Here is a 20,949-nt window from a genome sequence, read left to right as displayed (position 1 = left end):
GTTCTTTCCCCTCCCAGTAACTCACAAGGGAATTTTGCCTTGCTTTTGAGTATAGGACCTGAGAGTCTGTGGGTCGTTCCTAGCACCTGGCATGGAGTAGGCTTCCCTATTTGCCACAAGTGGACCGAGGAGTGCATGCGGGACCTTCAGGGAGCAGCAGGGGGCGGGGTCTTACCTAACAGAGCTGGCTGGCATTGCTCCTTCAGTGTGGCTTTGGAGTGTAGAGGTCTGGGCTTGACCCTGGCCTCTGTCAGCTACAAGTAATGTGACTGGATAAGTTACTTAGCCCCTTGAGCCTTAGTGCCCTCATCTTTAAATTGGGCTTGTTGTGGGGATCAAATGAGATTGTAAGAGCTTTGATACTGGAAAGGGCCACACAAACCAAAGGTAACAGTCTTCACAGTCCGGATTTTTCAAGTCAGAATTCAACTTGCATGGTAACACTGATTAATGTAGGTGTTCACCTGGTCTGAACTGCTTCAGTCAGGAACAATTCAAAGTCCGTGTATGCTTCTACTCTGAGTAAAACTAATATCAATCGATGACCATGGGAAGAGAATAAAATTGGTCCCTTGCTACAGGTAAGGAAGAAGAGGGGTTAGAGAGAAGAGTGGTAACACCAAAATTTTAGAAGAGGGAATTCTTGCCCAAGTAAAAGAGTATTTTACTCTAATCATGGTTTATTTCATTGAATGATCATCGGAATTCCTCTAGTATTGCTTCTGTGCCCCCCCCTTTTTTTTTCTGAGAGAGAGAGAGAGAGAGAGAGAGAGAGAGAGAGAGAGAGAGAGAATTTTAAGCAGGCTCTACGCCCAGCACAGAGCCTGACATGTGGCTTGATCTCACGACTGTCAGCTCATGACCTGAGCTGAAATCAAGAGTCAGACACTTAACTGACTGCACCACTCAGGCACCCCTGTTACTGTGCTTTTTAATCATTAATTTTTATTATAATAATCTGGGACTTACCACAGGTTCCCCAGTTGCAAGGATTTGGATTTAATAGCTTGGAGGTTGGGCCCATGAATCTGCTTTTAAGAAGTACCCCAGGTGATTCTGGTGTAGGTGGAGCATGGCCCACATTTTAAGAAACTTGCCTTCACCAGTAGTTTTCCAACTGAATCCATTTTTACTTCCCTGCAGTTCGTTTTTCATGTAGACCCATGCTCTATTTGATTATGGTATACTTACCACTTAAAACCTTTCAGTGACTTTCCACTGGTAATAAATAGGTTAAAGATCAAAATTCTTCTGGCTAAGCTTATCTCTTGCCACTCTCCTCTGGCTCACTCCCCTTTGACCACATGGACTTCTCTCTGCCCTTCTGATGTGCCCAGTTTCTTCCTGCTTCGTGTCATTTGCACATGCAGTTCCCTCACCTGAAATGTTGTCTCTCACCCTCTACTTGGTGACCCCCTAGTGATTATCCTGGTCTCTGGTTTCCTCAGTGAAACTTTCCCTGATCACCAACACAAAACCTGACCCTCTTCTCATGTGTTCTTTTACCATATTTTTTAGAAAGCAATGATCTTTACTTTCATTAGATAGCTAATTGATAAATTATGTGTTTAATATTTGTCTTTTCTGCTTGAATGGTGGCTCTGTGAGGCTATGAACCATGCCTGTGTTCATTTCTGTATCTGCAGTGTCTTATAATAGTACTATGAACATATTACAAACTCAAGTATTTTTGAAAGAATGAATGAAAATGGGATTTGTGGTCAAGAAGCACTTCCCTAGACCTGCAGTTAAGTTTAATGACTGAGGTAGCAAGTAGGCTTTGTTATCAAGTGGAATCCATCATCACTAGAGTTCTAGAATGAGATCTTAGAACACTTCTTTGTGTCAGTAATAAAAATTATTATAAATAGAGACCTCCAACAATGGTCTTGGTGTTTAAGGCTTAGAGCCTGGCATGGGAGAAAGGAGAAGTTAAAAGACTTCAGATGAAATCTGTACTTACTTTACATGATGTCTTTCATGCAGGAAGCATTGGAAGCTTCTTAGTAGTACAACACCTGACAAATAAACTTTTCACAGTGTATTTACCCTCATATCACGTAGCTGGGTGATGAGCTTGTGTGTTCCATTTTCTCTGATACTCCCACTTGGAATTGTAAGAAATGAGGACAAGTGCATATTCCCACTCTCTGCTTTCAAAGCAAGTAATCGGCTCAACGGCTTTTACATCTGATAGAACAATGAAGGCAATGTCAGTCTCAGAGAATGATGAGAGATCCTTGTTACATGTAGTTTGATTCAGCATCTCAATCTTGATGAGAAAGGAAGGAATTCTGGAGAAAAAAAAAACATGACTTCAGTAATTTTTTAATTTTTTTTAAGTTTATTTATTTATTTATTTTGAGAGAGAGAGAGAAAGAGAGAGAGAGATGGGGGAGGGACAGAGAGAGAGGGGTAGAAAGAAAGAATTCCAAGCAGGCTCTGCACGGTCAGCACAGAGCCTGATGTGGCACTCAAACTTACGACCATGAGATCATGACCTGAGCGGAAACCAAGAGTCAGATGCTTAACTGACTGAGCCACCCAGGCACACTGACTTCAGTAATTTTTAAAATCATGATGATCAAGTATGGAATTAATTGGGATTCACAAAAAAGCTCAGAAATATCATTTTGATAAATTCAGTTCTTACCTGCTATGACGAGAGCTTTGTTTACCTAAGATTTTTAGTTCAGAGGATAGAGTTTTATATTTTTCAGTACATCTAAGGAGTTGCCTAAGCCTTTAATTCAGATTTCTAAATAATTTGCAATTTAATTACATTAATTTGCTTTTCACTCATTCCTGCAGACATGTACTATTATTCATTGTTGACCGAATTCTGTACCCCAGGGATATATTAGTGGACAAGACAGATAAGGGCTCTGCTGTTGTAGAGTTGATAGGCAGCAAACACATAAACAAGTCAGTGCTGTTAAGAAATGAACCTAGATCACGTGATCTGGCCTGGCAGAGGAAGATTTGTTGTGTGACACCAGGGGATGGTCCTGGGGTGGGGGTGAGGCGTTAGCTGAGGAGATGCTCCTGATCAGAGGAAGTGAATGAGGGGAAGGATCCCATGAGAAAGGCAGGCAGAAGGAGCAAATGCAAAGACCATTAAGTGTGAATGAATGTACCTATGTTTTGAGACCTGAAATACCTTATGGCTGGGCTTAGAGAGGGAAGGAGATGGTTTTGGTGGTGAGGTCAAGGAGGTAGGCAGAAGGAGCCTCGTGGGCCCTGGTGGAAAAGGGCATATTACTCCAAGTGTTATGGGAAGCCACTGAGAGGTTTTCTTTTAATATAATTTATTGTCAATTGGTTTCCATACAACACCCATTGCTCATCCCAACAGGTGCCCTCCTCAATGCCCATCACCCACTTTCCCCTCTCCCCCACCCCCCACCAACCCTCAGTTTGTTCTCAATATTTAAGAGTCTCTTATGGTTTGCCTCCCTCCCTCTCTGTAATGTTTTTTCCCCCTTCCCCTCCCCCATGGTCTTCTGTTAAGTTGCTCAGGATCCACATATGAGTGAAAACATGGTATCTGTCTTTCTCTGCCTGACTTATTTCACTTAGCATAATACCCCCCAGTTCCATCCACGTTGCTACAAATGGCCAGATTTCATTCTTTCTCATTGCAAAGTAGTATTCCATTGTATGTATAAACACATCTTCTTTATCCATTCGTCAGTTGGTGGACATTTAGGCTCTTGCCATGATTTGGCTATTGTTGAAAGTGCTGCTATAAACATTGGGGTGCAAGTGCCCCTATACATCAGCCCTCCTGTAACCCTTGGGTAAATTCCTAGCAGTGCTATTACTGGGTCATAGGGTAGATCTATTTTTAATTTTTTGAGAAACCTTCACACTGTTTTCCAGAGCAGCTACACCAGTTTGCATTCCCACCAGCAGTGCAAGAGGGTTCCCGTTTCTCCACATCCTCGCCAGCATCTATAGTCTCCTGATTTGTTCATTTTAGCCACTGAGAGGTTTTAAGAGCAGGGGAGTGACATGATCTGATTTGTTTTCAAAAGGTCACCATGAATGTCGTAAGAACAATTTAAAAAGGCTTTTGCTTTAGCAGTCCAGCTAAGAGGTGATGATCAAACATTACATGCTTTTATAATATACATACAGACTTTTCTTGTTTATATGTACAGACTGTTTTATTTGACTGCATTTGGAATAATCAAGTAAAGCTTGTGTAGGGAACATAATGTTAGATTTGTTAGATAAAAAAACTCATTTCTATCTTAAAAACATTTAATACTCCTGAAGTGCTTATTGATGTGGTCATAGGCTAATTTCTGGAGATATAAATATAAATATGACTAGTCTTTGACCTTAAAGATTTCACAGTCTACTGGAGGATGCCTGTAAGTAAACAGATGCTGACAACATACTATAGAAAATGTGTGGCTAGTACAACTAAAATGGCCACAGGTGTTTCTATCTATGTCTCTTGTTGGTGGGCATATGCAATCATTTCTGTTGGGAACGTACCTAGGAATGGAATTGCTGAATCATAGGATAGGCATGTTTAGCTATAGTGAATACTTGGACTTTATCCTAAAAGTAGAATTTGTGCTTTCGAAAGAACATTTTGGCAAAACTAGAGGCAAGAGAGTGTGGTTCAGTGCCTGTTGCACCTACACAGTTAAGAAGTGAGATCTGAATTAAGGCAGGACCGTGAAGAAGTAGCATAGAATAGGGAGCTATTTAGGAAATGGGACAGGTTGGATGTTGGAGTTGAGGGGAAGACAAGGTGAAGCGGGGGTGGGGGGGCGGGGGGGGTTGATTTGCAGTATTAACTAAGTCAGAGGCCAGAGAAGGGGTGAGATTTTAGAGGAATTAAACAGATTTCTTTTTGTACATGTTGAGTTAGAGTTCCTTATGGATGATCCAGAAGAAGACAAGTTAGAAAAATAGCAAGAACTCAAGTTGGAGTTGGGAGTAAATGTATTTGTGTTAGGGGAAACTGTGGGGATGCATGTGTGGGATGGCTAGAAAGAGGACATAGACTAAGAAGAGGTTAAATGTTAGAAATGTATCCATATTGTTGGTAAGTGAAGGACAAGGGACCAGTGATCAGCCTGTAGTATCAAATGAGAGCCTCGAGGGAGATAAGATAAGAATTCTGGTGAGGTGTGACTCTGGGTCCAGACTACCTAGAATTGAGTCCTGGCTTTGGCCACTGTTTAGCTGTTTGCCCTGAGCCAAGTCACTTAGCCGTTCTCAGCCTCAGTTTTCTGTAAAATAGCTGTAAAATGGGGATAATAAATTTATCTGCTTTGTGAGGTTATTATGGGATACATAAAAGTGCATAGAGTTATTGGTTGTGGTTGTTGAAAAGTGATGTTTGTAAACCAAAGGGGCAGAGAGTTCCAAGAGGGAATCAGTGGTGCGAGTTCTATAGGGATACCTCAGGAGGTGAGTGCCGAAGCGGTTCCGTAGGATTGACAGCCAGGCAGAAGAGTACTGAGGGCAGAAGTGAAATCTATAGGCTAGTCTTAATACCTTTCCTTCTTATAGGAAAGCCCACTGAGTTTCGTAATACAAACACATCAGAAAGATCCCATGGTTTTCTTGAAAGCATCTCAGGTCATTGACATGAGTGTTCATGGCTTGGTTTATTGTATAGTTCTTTTATCTTAAGCAGTTCAAAGCGTATCCCACATTTTTCTGAATCATCCTCTTAACGTCTAGGTAAGTTAAGGAAGGTAAAGGTGACATTCTTCCCAATTTACAGATGAGGACACTGAGACTAAGAGAAGTCACATGGCTTTGCCTAAGCTTATATTAATCAGCTTCTCCTTTATCCCATCAATAAAATTTACTCATCCCTGGGTTAGCATTGTCAAGCACAATATTTTTCACAGGGTAACCAAGGGACCTTCTGCATTTAGAATCACTTGGGATGCTGGCTAAAATGCAGATCCTTTGTCTTTATTCTGGGCTTACTGATCAGAATCTCTGGGACATGGGCTCACGAATCAGTGATTTTGCCAACACTCCAGGTGATTCTTTTGAAACTGTTTAGTGTGTTCAAGGAAACAGAGCAATAAATCCCCGAGTGTACATTGTTTAGTGACATTTTTCACACACATGAAATCTTTAAGTATTTTACATTCAGAAACACAAACTACTATAACTAAAACTTTAGAACCTTTTCCCAACCTATTGTCTGATTTGTTACCTTTGTGAAATTGAGTAGTATCTTTGGGCCTGAAAGTAAAACTGATTTTTTTTTTTTTAATTTTTTTATTTTTTTTGGGACAGAGAGAGACAGAGCATGAACGGGGGAGGGGCAGAGAGAGAGGGAGACACAGAATCGGAAGCAGGCCCCAGGCTCTGAGCTGTCAGCCCAGAGCCTGACACGGGGCTCGAACTCACGGACCGCGAGATCGTGACCTGGCTGAAGTCGGACGCTCAACCGACTGCGCCACCCAGGCGCCCCGAAAGTAAAACTGATTTGACCTATGCATTGGTGTAAATGAATTGGACAATTTATTGGTGCGTTACTGTAGCATTGCTGGGGGTATCACAGAGAAGCTATGGCCAAGGACTCTATATATTACTTCAGTTTGGTCAATGGGTCCATCTGTGATTACTGTTTTAGTAAATGAAAGCCCATGTATGTGTGTGTGTGTGTGTGTGTGTGTGTGTGTGTGTGTGTATGTGTGTGTGTATTATTGATTATAAAGAGTTGCTTTCTCTATAATCTGGGCTTCTGTTTGCATGTGATAATCAGCCATGTCTCTGTCTGGTATTTCTAGTGGGGCAGCATAAAACTCTCAGGATCCGGTAACTTGACAACTCTGATGCCAGGGAATGGACTCCATTAGAGCAAGCCCATAGCCAGTGAGTGATGGCTCAAAAACCACTTTTTTCCCCTTTGGTTGCGGAGGAGGTGGAGTTTTCTCTGTGAGTTGGCATCTTGTCTGTCTGGTTCTCTGTTTTTATCTATGGCTGCCAGCAGCTACATAGTAGGGACTCAGCAAATACTTGTTGAATGAATGAATCCTCTCAAGTTTATTTAGGAACTATGAAACACAACCAAGTTAAAAAGAATTATTCTAGCCTACTGCTAGATAAATAGAAGGCACTGACAAGTACTTGATGATTAATCGAATGGGAACTAGGAACATAATCTAGTTCTGTGGGATTTTCCCTCCTTCTCTTGACTCTTGGGGTTGCAAGAGGTTTTTTTCCCCCACCGGTTCTGAAATTCTCACTCTGAGGCCCCTACTATTTACCTGGCATTATCTCATAAAAAATACACACTAGTCTTAAGTTCTGTACATCTCTTTGCTTCCAAGCCATGAAGTGAAAAATTTTGCATTTATATTTTATAATCTCCACTGTTAGGTTTTTTAAAGAATACAGTCCCTTATTTCCTTCATAGATTCCCTTAGCACCTCACTTAGGTTCTTTGCACGATGGAAGTGCTTTTAAAACTGTTTCTACTGACTTGATTTCAAGAGTGGGTCATGAGCGATGGGAATGATGAGCATATTTTTTTTTTTTAAACAATTCTAAGTAGACTGCAGTAAGGTGGAGACAGCTACTTGATCCTTCTTTTTTTAAATGTTTATTTATTTTTGAGACAGAGAGAGGCAGAGCATGAACAGGGGAGGGGCAGAGAGAGAGGGAGACACAGAATCTGAAACAGGCTCCAGGCTCTGAGCTGTCAGCACAGAGCCCGACGCGGGGCTTGAACTCACGGACCGTGAGATCATGACCTGAGCCGAAGTCAGACGCTTAACCGACCGAGCCACCCAGGCGCCCCGATGAGCATATTATTAAGAAGACAAATATTTTCTTTGCAACTGACACGCCTGTCTTTTTACATATATTTTTGACATGTTAAATTTATCAAACAAAATGGTTACTCTTTCAGTTTCTGTTCGTTTGGAGAAATTGGATCAGTGTTCTTGGCAGCTATCAGTGCTTTCTACGCTCTGCCTTCTTTATTTTTACTGAGTGTCAGCGTTTACAAACCTGCCACTTTGGCTGTATCCCACAGTCAATCATATTGCCATTCTACTTGCGTTTTCCTTTCTCTCTAAAGATACAAGGAAATGATCTCTTGACTAGAGAGGTTTATAAACCTAGCAGGTAGACAAATTAATTAATAATCTGGAAATCAGAGGAGAACGTCAGTGTTCCCCGTGGGTTCTTAGGCTGTCTTATCCAGCAGCTTCTCATACAGGTTACTGACATTGTTTTCCTGGCTCCTTTTGAGCCCTTGGGGGAAGTCATTTGTCCTTCTTAGGCTCAATTTACTCATCTAAGAAACTGTAACAATGAGGGGGATTTTTATTTTCCTCCAGAGAGGGTGTTTAGCACTAAACCAACGTTTTCCCCCATAGTGCTTATTAAAGGTTTCAGTCCGTGTCAGGAGGTAAGAGGCATAATACCATAGAGCATTTGATGTAGTCAGTCCTAACTTTTGGTGAAAGTTACTGGGGTAGGGGAAAAAATTGAAAAGAGGATTTTAGTATAACACACAGTATCTTCGTTTCTTTTATCTGTAGGATCCTGAATAGTTCTTGCAACTGTGCAACATGCCTTCAGATCTGTTATCTAATTTTGTCTCTTTCTTACAACAATCCTATGAAGTATGGAGATTCTGGGCTATTGAGTTGTAATAGTCTTGGGTATACAAATCGGGGTTTGAATACCCACTATTGTGTTGCTTTGTGTTTTAACACAACACACTGTAATAGAAAGACAGGGCTGGTTTTATACCCTGATTCTCTCACATTAGGCTAATGGGCTGGGTAACTTTGGGCCAAATCCCTCACTTCTCCAAACCTCAGGTTCCTACAGTAAAGTGAGAATAATTCGTACCAGAAGATTTTTGTAAAGATTGAGCATCTGCCCCATAACTGCTCAATAAATACCTATTAACCCTCTCTTCTCTTCCTTTTCATTTAGGGCATGAGGATGGTTTTCTTAGAATTGATTTATAGATTATGAAGAATAAAATCTACTGATTAAAAAAAAAAAGCCAGTTTATTTCAGTATATCTTTCGGAGAGATGTACTCAAGATAAACTAAATTGTTCTTCATACCTCACCCTAGATTGGATCACCTGATAAGTAGGCTTGAAAGATACCTGCTTGCTCTGTAGATAGCCATTTCTACAAGCCCATGACCTAGGAATATTACTTGTGTCAAACACAGCACTGAGGACTAGAGTATTTGCCAGAGGCTCTATGTTCCAGAGCTTTACGGGAACTGTAAAGTTAAATTTTACATTTGAATTTATAAGTCCACATAGACTTTAAAGATTTAGTTTTGGAGGGGAAAAGAAGCATGTTAGACAGTCATTACTTGAATTCTGAAATCCAGGGGAATAATGATTTACTGGCATTTTGATAATGGGGCTTTGATTTTTATGCTTTATCATTATAACGGGGGCAATAATAGTGGGTTCAAAATGTTTACTTGGCTTAAAACTGAACTAATCCCATAAGAAGGTGGGGGAGGGTCAGAGATTCCTTAATGTGGTATGGAGAAGAAGAATCAAACTAAGTTTGGAAACTCAGGCAATTGGCACCCCCTGCCATCCACCCCCTCCCCAGGCCCCAAGGATTGGTGAAGGAACCCTTTAAATCTCAGAAGGAGATAAAGCCCCATGGAACTGTCTGTGGGATTTATGGTGGGCTGGGAAAGCTTCTGGGCTGTGGGGAAGCTTTTCCATTCATAGCAGGCTTCATTCATAGACAATATTAGGTCACGTGGAAGCTCATACCCTCTACTGACCTTTTCAGACAGAGGTTGGCTGGGCTGCTCAAAAACAGAATGAGTTCCAGAATGCCAGAGCACCTGTCAACGTGTGACCTCAGGATGTGAAGACCTTGGGCATTTGGGGCTCTGAACAAGAGGCAAAGGAGGAAGTTAAAAATTTTGCAAGTTTATTCTGGACACTAAACTCTGTGTGATGATTTGTTATTTGGTAAATACAGCAGACACTTTTTTAGTTCAGACTTCTCTCACCTTATGCAGCTCTAAGTCCCTGAACTTCTCAAAATAACATGTGATTTCTGTATTTCATAGAGTAGATGACCAAGACATCGAGGCTTGAATTTATTGTCCTGGGCTCATAGTGGCTTAGTCTCAGAAATGGGGCTGGAGCCCAGGTTAATTCATAACATCTCAGTCATCAGCATTCTGTTTCAGGCAGAAAAATAGCACATACAAGTGAAAGTATTTTATTTGGAAAACGTAGCAAACTCCCTGACATCCACCCAGTTTTTGGATCTGCCTCCATAAAGACTTTGGAATCCTTCAAAGAGGACCAGAATGTCAGAAATAGGGATCTGTGTCAGGGAAGGTGGAGTCTATTATGGGTTAACATTGGACCAAGCAGATTCACAGCCAGGAGGACTACCGTCTTTAGGAGATGGAAAACACAACTTCCTGTTTCCCCCAGGAGAGTTCCTGGACTCTGAAGGGGTGATCTAAGGAACCCTGCTGGGACAGGATGGTGGAGGAGCTGGGATTTCGGTGTGATAAAACAACAGCCTTTGTTATTACAGTTCTCTTAGCATTTTCCTGAGGATGAAGGGTACTCGTCATAGAAACCTGACCACATTCGAACATGCGGCTTCAAGTCAAGTCAGCTCTTGGGGATCTTATCAGAGGTGTTTAGAACATGTTTGTTTGTCAAGCACATGCTTCTCTACCTCTTCTCTTTTCACATGTCTACCTTTTCCTTAGTTCAGAGGCAGTATTTCTATCTCCTTTGAGATCAGAGGTCACAATGACAGCACAAATGCCTTAACTGGATGGGAACACAGAAAGAGAAAAATGTTCAACCAGAATGAAGGTGTCTCCTGAATTTACCATTGACATAATCGGAGAGGGACTCCTGGGCAGCGGTATGCTGAATAAATCAGCTCTCCAGAACAAAAGCCCTAATTTGTGTGCAACTAGTCTGTTTCTATGGTGTAAATATTTCCACCATGACTGAACTCACAATACCAACGTGGTGTCATTGGACGTAGAATTGAGGAGGAGTGTGCACAATTGGCTCTTGCAAGTTGAATATGCTGGTTCTGGCAGGCGCTCACTGGACCTTGTATGTTTGCATCATTAGGTGGAAGGTTATGTTGGCATGTGTATAAACCTGACAGCGGAGGTTTCTTCTGAGTTCTTACCCCAGAGATGCTACCAGAGACCAAGTGGCGTGCTAGTTTATCACTGGGCAGATGCTTCTTCTAGTGCTTTGGCTCCTTTGCTCCTGGAACCTTCTTAATTTTGGTACTCTTCCAGATGCCATTCTCAGCCCTCTGTTCTTCCTGATCCACACAGTCTGCCTGGGAGAGGAAAGCCACTTTACTTGATGTAATGTCTACATACTTCCATCTTAGGTTCCTCTCCCCAACTTTTAGATTTGTAACTGCCTGTTGGACTGTAATATTGGAAAATCCCGAAGACAGTTCAACTTCTACATTTCTCTCTCTCTCTTTTTTTTTAAGTTTATTTCTTTATTTTGACAGAGGAAGGGGCAGAGAGAGAGGGAGAGAGTGAATGAGTGAATCCCAAGAAGGCTCTGCATCATCAGCATGGGGCTCAATCTCACCACCGTGAGATCATGACCTGAGCCGAACTCAAGACTCAGACACGTTCAACCAACTGAGCCACCCAGGCACCCCTCAAGTTCTACATTTGTAAATTGGAATTCCGTACCTCTGCCCCACGAAAATCTGACTTCGCTTCCTCAACTTTCTTTCATATAGGTGGCATGATTATCGTTCCAGTCATTCACACTAAAACTCACGTAAATGTTCCAGATTCTTTTTCAGATCTTCATCCTCTGCATCCAGCTCTTCGCCAAGTCTTGACAATTCCTGAGTATTCCCTAAATATGTCCCTCCACCCAGCACTTTCTCTATTCTTATCGTTGTTACACAAGTTAAGGCCCTTACCATTGCTCATCTGGAGTATTAACAACTTTCTCACTGATTTTCTCAACTTTAAACTTCCCATCACATGTTTCCTCCACACTGTGAATTCTCGGACCATGCTTAAAACTGTAGGAAATGGACTCTAAGCTTTTTAGGATTTGACCTGAGTCCTCCATGATCAGGTAGCTCCCTGCTGACTCTCTGGCCAACCTGTCCATTCCTTTTGCCATGTTGCTCCCGTAGCCATGTTCCCTCCCATCACACCTCTTTTTTTGTTTTTTTTTAATTTTTTAATGTTTATTTCTTTTTGGGGGGGGGGCAGAGAGAGGGGAGGAGCAGAGAGAGAGGGAGACACAGAATCGGAAGCAGGCTCTAGGCTCTGAGCTGCCAGCACGGAGCTCGATGCAGGGCTCGAACCCACGAGCCATGAGATCATGACCTGAGCCGAAGTCGGATACTTAACTGAGCCACCCAGGTGCCCTGTCACACCTCTTTTCTTTTCTTTTTAAAAATTTTTATGTTTATTTATTTTTGAGAGAGAGACAGAGTGTGCACGGGGGAGGAGCAGAGAGAGAGGAAGTCACAGAATCTGAAGCAGGCTCCAGGCTCTGAACTGTCAGCACAGAGCCCGATGAGGGACTCGAACTCATGAACCATGAGATCATGACTGAGCCGAAGTTGGATGCTCAGCCGACTGAGCCACCCAGACGCCCACACCTCTTTTCTTAATGTCTTTGTTTGTGCTGGTGTCTCTGTCTGCTGTGTCCTCCCCACCGTTGTTAACTCATAACTTAAAACCCGGTGTTGGAATCCCCTATTTAGGATGCCTTTTTTGATGCCATCTGTATGTTGGGTCCCTCCTGGTTCTTCCATGGTATCTGCCTATCTATCTCTCCTTTTTTGTTTTGGGGGTTGTTTTTTTTTCCTCATTTCGCATCATAATGGTTTCTTTGTGTCTGTTTCCTCCACTAGACCCAGTAACCTGGGTGTCAGAACCGCATACTATTTACCTTTATGTCTCTACTATCTTGTACAGTGCCTGACACACAGTACTGTTAGTTAATGTGTGGCCAAATAAATAAAAGAGAGATCCATGCTATACTCTTTGTATGCATTTAACATCGTGCTACCAAATAAAGATAAAAATACAGTGTGCCAGGTTAAGTTTGAAATTCACATAAACAACAAATAATGTTTCAGTATGAATAGGTCCTAAATATTACACGGGACATACTTATGCCCCCCAAGTTATTCTGTTATTCATTGTTTACCTGAAATTAAAATTTAAGCATCCTGGCAAACTTAACCTAGAAAAAAATTGAGTTCATACCTGAAAGTTCACACAGTGCAGAAGCTCACGCTTAACTTGACATCACCTGCCCAGAAGCTCACACTGAAGTTGACATCACTTGCCCTAGGGTTTTGTACACGGTGCTTTGCATCTCTCCATGCCTTATGTGTAAAGAGCTCACAATACTCAGATGCACTGGCCTTGCCATACAGTCTGCCATGTGCCATAACATACACACATGCGTTTGTTTCCTCTGCGTGGTAAGAACATTTCATCTATATGTATCCGGGCAACAATACAGACAGACGCAGAGCTTTTTCGTGCATCCCGTCATGGCCTTTCCTGACCTATGGTGGTTTCTTGTTGCTGGATGGTGGGTTTTTTGAAACCAGGAGTATAGCACACCTTCCAAAGGCTATAAAATCTTAGATGTGGGTTTTAGATTTTGTCAGAGAGTTATGACTAGAAAACTACTCACTGTTTACATTTCTGCTCAGGCCAGGATGCCTGAGAGCTGACGTTCTGAAGGTTGAGCATGGCTTGGACAAAGACGTCATACTGTCTCTAGTCTAACGACCTTGTGGACGTAGCATGTCCCCTGTTAAAGTATCAGATGACTGATGTATTATTTTGATGGAAGGAAAATTTTTTTTTCAAGTTAGAAACACTGAAGCTGTTAACAGTTTATGTTTTGGAAGGCGAAAGAGTGTATTTCTCCGTGACTGGCAACAGAATTGAAATATGGCACATTTCATCTCTCATCCCTCATGCCAGAATTAATAATTATGGAAATTCCTCAGCTAGGACAGTTGGGCAGAGTTGTAGATATTTACCCCATAGGAGTCAGGCATGCTCTCTCAGGAAAAGCTGACTTTTAATGGCAGAGAGATTGCCCCTCCACCCCACTCCAAAATCCTGAAACATTTTTGTGGCCTCGGTATCATGATCTTGTCAGTAAGACGATGGTCTCTGATTAAATCCAGATTGAGCTGTTTCCTGTTAGCGTGCTAACCCAGAGGGCAGGCTCAGCCCTCCGTGTATTGCTCTCTGAGTCTGGGTTATTAAACACTTGTCTGCCGAGGCTCGGTCCCTGACTCCCTCACTTTTCTTTTAAACTAGGATTCAAAGGTATTGAGATATTACACACAGAAGAGATCCTAAACTCTTAAAAGGGTCCTATGGCTGTCGAGTATATTGCTGCAAAAAAATTTGCTAAAGTTTAGCAAATTTTCCTCTAGTCTGACCATAAGGCAGAGTTATGTTTTCTGTTTCACTTTTATATAATTTTATTTCAAAATAATTCCAGTAACAAGCAGATAATTTCCAAATTTTTGTGTCACAAAGAAACACTCCACTTGAGTGTTGGTAAATTAGAACTCGTCTTCAAAATCTTCCCTCTGTTCTAGCAAGTTGATATTAGGGTGCTTAGCAAATGTGCAGAAAATGGCATTAAGCAAGTGTTCTGACACCTTAACGTGCCTTGTTAATTTTTTTGTGAGAATGATTCTAGGCACCAGAGCAATTCCTGTGCTTCATTTTATATTGTCACTCATGCTCACTCATTGCACTTAGTGAATAATATTTTTCTTTTTTTTTTTTTAATGTTTATTTATTTTTGAAAGATAGCAAGCGAGTGGGGGAGGGTGGACACAGAATCCAAAGCAGGCTCCAGCTCTGAGCTGTCAGCACAGAGCTCAACGCAGGGCTCGAACTCACAAACCACGGGATCATGACCTGAGCTGAAGTCGGATGCTTAACTGACTGAGCCACCGACGTGCCCCAATAATTTTTAAAATCTAAATAAGTCAAAGTATTTTATTAGCTATTCTGTTAGCTCAAACATGGTTCTTCCTAATGTACAGATGCAAACACTGAGGGACAAAAACTGTTATTGGGGAGGTATGGGGATCAGGCAAGCATATTGAGAGTTTTTTCCAGAGGAAAAGGAGGACCAAAAGGAAGGGACTGGGTTAATGAGTAACAGGATTCCATTCCCAAGGGAGAGCCTTGGCTTCCTGCCAACTCTGTTTTCTGGCAGGAAAGGGGACCCACTTCATCAGGCCCTTTGACAAACATTTTTCTCTGTGTGTGAAATTTTGGCTACATCGGTGCTCAGGGAAAAATCAGTTCTTTTAAATAGCTTTTACTTTCCATAAGAAAATATGTAAAGTGGAATTTGCATTGTGAGTAAAAGGAGAATCCTCAAATTACAAAATTGTTTGGTAAGGGAACATTGTCACAAGGTGAGGAAGCTTGATTTAGAACTAGAGCTTGAATATCCCTGGAGAATGAGAAGCCATTCCTTTCATTATTGTTAACGTTTGACACTGAAGCATATTTTTAAAGCTGCTTTTTAATATTACCAGGCTGATCATTTGTTTGGGACTAGATCTTTTGAGTAAAACATAGAAAAAACATCCCTACATTTTGGTATTAAGAAAGACGTCAAAGGGATATATAGATGTTTGAAGGTAAAAATTAACATTGTATTTTATAATGTCTTTTTTTTTTTTTTTTTAGTGAAAAGTGGCAAAAGTGAATTATGGTTTAAACACATCGCAGTGACTTACTAAGCTAACATTTTCCAAAGTATGTTCATCCTGATGATCTGCAAGATGCTGGGAGAGTAAAGGGACTCCATTTGGAAGGATCATGTATCATGATCGTGTATCCCTCTCTTAGAGTTTCATAACATGTTAGCATATTGAAGACTTTAAGAAATTCTGTAGTAAAGGAATGTATTTGACCTTGTTTTGCTCTGTAGTTCCCAAACTTGACCACAGGACCTTCTGTTTCAGAACTAGTGTTTTACCAACACCCACGTAGGGCAGCACTGCAGCACTGTACTAACTGGTAAAACAAGTAATTAGACTTTGAAACCATATATCCTTTTCATTTATTGTTTCAGCTTAAAGTGAATTGACACTCCCGGGAGGATAGGTGGATACTATTAGGCCTATTTTAAAACTACATATACAGTGATAAAGAACAGTTATCAGGCCGTGATTGGAGTCAACGGGCAGAAGAGGTCTGCAGAAACATTTGGTATTTTGCCCAAACCAGATCCCTCCCTTAGTAAAGTGAAAGTATCCTTCGAGAATGAAATAAAGAAATAAAGTCATGCACTGTGGAAGCCTGAGTCTTAATGTTAAGTCCTGTTAGCAGTTAGACATAATGACATTAAGCTATTCTAACCCTTTTCTAAAAGCGATCGCCACCATTTCGGTCTTACTGGAAGCAATCTTGCCAGCTAATTTCCTTCCAGTGGTTTAACATCTGGCAGGCCAGGTGAAGAGAAAGCAAACATGCTACTTAGCACCGTGTCGTCATTTAGAGATTCAGTTCCCTCTTCTTTGCTCCTCTTCCTCAATTTTCACATGTCTGGTTATTTCAATTGAGGAAAAGCTGACATACAACAATTCAAACTTCCAGTTCACAAAACCTGCCTGGCTATTGTTTGCATCACTGACAATGATTATTTGCTTTAGAAAAGGATCCTCTCAGTAGGTCATCTTCATGCTTATGAAGGACAAGTTAAGCTGAAAATTGCATCTTTGTATCATTTGTTAGGTGCAGATTTATTGGAGGATGTAAGGCACACCCCCGTTTTTCTTCGTACTCAGTGTTCAAGCTTTACATATCTTTATCAATAGTCAGTTCTTACGTTTTGTGCAGTTGTACCTGCCAGTATTATTTGCAATTTCATTCTCATGTGATGGCTACTTCTCATGAGCACATGTCTTTTCTTGTTCGTTGCAAGTCTCCAGAAATCAGAGATCATACACCCATCCACCCTTCCCATTACTCCCCAGAGGTTAGCCTGGGGCCGCTTGGTATAAGCCACTTCTTGGTCAGTACGTGGATTGCTGATGATACTGAATCAGGAAGGATATTGCTTCTTGTGGACTGAAGAACACCGAATCATGGTCAGATCTCCGTAGATACCCGAATATACTCCTGATTTTTCAGCCTAGCGATATGATGTCAACCGGCTCATACAAATCCTAAAAATTTAACAATCAGCTCTCCAAAGCCAGTAGGAGTCTGCTCCACCACTGTAGGAGCTGTCTTTAAGAATGAGTTTGACAACTTACCGTGGAACAGTACAAAGGGGATGATTGATAACTTTTGCTACACTTGATCCTGGGGTCATGGAAAACATTCTTGATAAAATAGGCCAGCAACCTAATTCTTTATAGGGGATTAAGTAGAGGCAGGTGTAAGCACTATGAAATAAAGCAGCATGAATATCATCACCACCTCCTCACTCTACTACACCCATGGGTGAGAGGATTGTTTTACGTGGCTTGAGGGGAATTAAGAGCATGCAAAACACGATAGTCTATGCTTCCACTGGTCCACTGATTGTGGTTTTCCTTTAGGGAGCATTTCGCCTGATCATAATCATGAATTTCTTGTACAGGTTGAAGGGGACCAGCTGCCTCCAGGACACACAGTCAGTCAATATGAGACCTGTAAGATCAGGACCATAAAAGCTGGCACCTTGGAGAAGCTTGTGGAGAACCTGCTGACGGCGTTTGGGGACAATGACTTCACCTATATCAGCATCTTTCTGTCCACATACAGAGGCTTTGCCTCCACCAAAGAGGTGCTGGAGCTGCTGCTGGACAGGTAAGAATCCAAAGGAGTTTGAGAGATGACAGAAACGTGAGAAAGGCCTTGTGCAGGGTGAAGACCTGAGTTTCAGACTCACCTGCACTTGGTATGCTGAGAGGGATGTGTGAGAAAGGACCCACCGGAAGGAACAGACTTTGGAACAGGTGGCACAAAGACTTTTCAAGAGCCACATTAGGGTTTATTTCTGGTAGATATACCTTAGAAGAATCTATAGAAAACTCTATGAAATATTTGGGAGTACCTGCCATAAATGTATACTCCGTTGTGTATAGATTGCAGTTACTGTTTGCCCCCCTAAAATTTTCTCCATATTTTAATAGTTCTATATTATTCTAGTAAATAAGCAATTGACTAGGAATCTTACTGAGTTGTTGGGAGAATTAAATATGCTAATATGTGTGAAGTATGGAGCTCAGTATTAGATCCATAGGAAGAATCTAATGGATGGCAGCTTCAATATAATGATGATGATAATATTATTAGCAATCACAATGCAGTGACTGCTCTCTGAATATTATCCTCGGTTTATGTTGTTAGGTCATATGTTACAGATAGCAGAGCAGTGTATATTATATTTTACACATTAATAATTCTGTTTCCCCTCCTTATTTTTGCCTTATTTATAATTAAACTTGACCTTTTAATAAATTGTTATTAAATTGACTTGATACTGGGAGGAAGAAAAACCATCAGCCAAACAATTGTTTTAGAGACATGAGAGTTGCCATTTTAAATCCTTATATTTTTGGAGTTTCCTGCATAAGAAAGGAAATGAGATAGGCTTTTTTTGTTGGAGTAGTTGAATACTGACTTTTAACTAGGTTTTTAAAAAATTTTGAAGTGTTATGTGCCCATAGAAGGGTATAAAAAGAAACATTCATGTTTTCTCATATTGCTACATTTCCCCAAATATCTTTTATTAGGCTTTTAAAAAATTGTAGAACTGGGAAGAAGAAAATTGGACCATAATCTAATTAGGCAGATAACACATATTAACATTTTAAAAATAGAAGTATCTGTGTATATAGAGAAAATTTCAAACAATTCAGAAAATTATAAAAAGTAAACATTTTTCATTCCTCCTGGGTAATCACTGTAAACCATTCCTTTTGTATTCTTCCCCAAATTTTCTGGGCTTATATACATGTACGTAAATACACATTTATATAAATATATATCATATTTATTCATATATGATATTTATCAAAAATATATTTTTATATGACATAAATAGAATCATAGTACAGTCTGTTCTGCAACTTTGGTTTTTTACTTACCTGTTTTGGAGATTTTTTTATTCATTAAGAGAATTAACATATGTGAAAGGCTTAGAACAGTGGCTGGCATATTGAAAGCTCAAGAAATGTAAGTTATTGTCATTTCAAAATCACATATAGATGTATTTACCATATTCTTTTTGGTGGCTTTAGTAGTATTTATTGAGTAGATTATTCTATGGGTGGACAGTTAAGCTCACTCCAGTTTTTTAGTTTGTTTTTAAAATTTTTATGTATTAAAATGTTTTTAATGTTTATTTTTGAGAGAGAGAAAGAGCAGGGGGAGGGGTGCAGAGAGAGAGGGAGACACAGAATCTGAAGAAGGCTTCAGGCTCTGAGCTGTCAGCACAGAGCCTGATGTGGGGCTTGAACTCATGAGCCCTGAGATCACGTGACATGAGCTGAAGCCAGATGCTTAACCGACTGAGCCACCTGGGTGCCCCTGTTTTTAAAATGTTTAAACAATGCTGCAAAGAGTATCTTTGAATATAAACCTTCCAAGTACTTGTGTGAAAATTCTGTAGGATCATTTCATAGAAGAGTGGTGGATAGGACAAAATATATAAATATTTTAAAATGTCAAAGATATTGGGGCACCTGGGTGGCTCAGTCGGTTAAGCGTCCCACTTGGGCTCAGGTCATGATCTCACAGTTCATGGGTTTGAGCCCTGTGTCGAACTCCGTGCTGACAGCTCAGCACCTGGAGCCTTCTTCGGATTCTGTGTCTCCCTCTCTCTCTGTCCCTCCCCTACTCACCTCTGTCTCTCTGTCTCAAAAATAAATAAACATTAAAAAAATAAAATAAAATGTGAAAGATATTGCTAAATTGTCCTTCAGAAAGTTGCACCAACCACATTTCTGTTCACAGAGAATGAGCGGCCTGTTGCCTTGCTTTCCCCACACCCTTGTGACCTGTGAATATTTTCACCTCTGCCATTGAAACCACCTCTACTGTCGTCTGTCCATTGAAAAATAGCTTATTGTTTTTTTAAGTTTCTTACATTTGTGAGTGAGGTTGAGCATCTTTAAAACATTTACTGGGCTTTTGTGCTTTTCTGTTTACATCTTTTCATATCCTTTACTTCTTTTTATTTGGGACTCTTATTATCTACTTATAACTGTTTAATATTATGACATTATTTTTTTGCTTATCATGTGTTGAAAATATTTCTCCTAGTTTGTCCCTTGGTTTAAAAGTTGTTCATTAATGTTTTTCATGAAGACATTTAAAATAATTTTTATGTGGTCATCTCTATCAGTCTTAAATAAGGCCTCTAATAATAAAATTCTATTCCAATGTGCTTACGATTATTGATAACAGTGGGTTTTTCTCAAGGTATTTTCCTCATAGATGCAATGTAGAGTGAAATCATCTAGACCAACGTTTATTCATATGTTCATATTCAGGAACATTGAAAAATGCCTATCCTTTGTCATACATTGATCTGGGTCTCATAACTCTGGACTTCAGCATAGATAAGAAGTTCTGTAGTTTTTTTGTATGGGCTTTACATGTTAAGCTCTTAAAAATGTTAAGCCTGGAGTATAAACTTGTGGGATTAGTAAGTCATTTCTTTCATAGTTTGTTTGCTTGTGTAATATCAACACCTATAAATAGAGCTTGGAGAAGTGTATGAATTTTCCTTCTAGTCACATATATGGAAAGGATGCAGTATATGCAGACAGTATGAGGAAACAGGTCAACACATCAAAAGCTCCTACAAGTTTTCTTTGGAATTGACAACCTCTTTTTCTTATGGGTAGCTCTACTGATAATAGGCCACAGATGTCCACAGCCAGTAAAGAAGCGCACGTGAATTCC

The 20,949-nt window shown here is 40.5% G+C and overlaps 1 protein-coding gene across 3 annotated transcripts in view; it reads left to right on the top strand.

Annotated features, from left to right (window-relative positions):
- The window catches only part of RGL1 (ral guanine nucleotide dissociation stimulator like 1), a 257,023-nt gene that overhangs the window by 154,198 nt on the left and 81,876 nt on the right, over positions 1–20,949 (top strand). For all 3 annotated transcript variants that reach the window (XM_058701132.1, XM_058701131.1, XM_058701130.1), the window contains one exon: positions 17,636–17,844. In XM_058701132.1, coding sequence (XP_058557115.1) covers positions 17,636–17,844 — 209 coding nt within the window. The remainder of the gene's footprint in view (positions 1–17,635; positions 17,845–20,949) is intronic.

This window comes from Neofelis nebulosa, chromosome 15, assembly GCF_028018385.1.
Source record: "Neofelis nebulosa isolate mNeoNeb1 chromosome 15, mNeoNeb1.pri, whole genome shotgun sequence".
NCBI classification, from domain to species: Eukaryota; Metazoa; Chordata; class Mammalia; order Carnivora; family Felidae; genus Neofelis; species Neofelis nebulosa.
The sequence above is the reverse complement of the archived record's forward strand: the minus strand, read 5'-3'. Positions and strand labels throughout refer to the sequence as shown.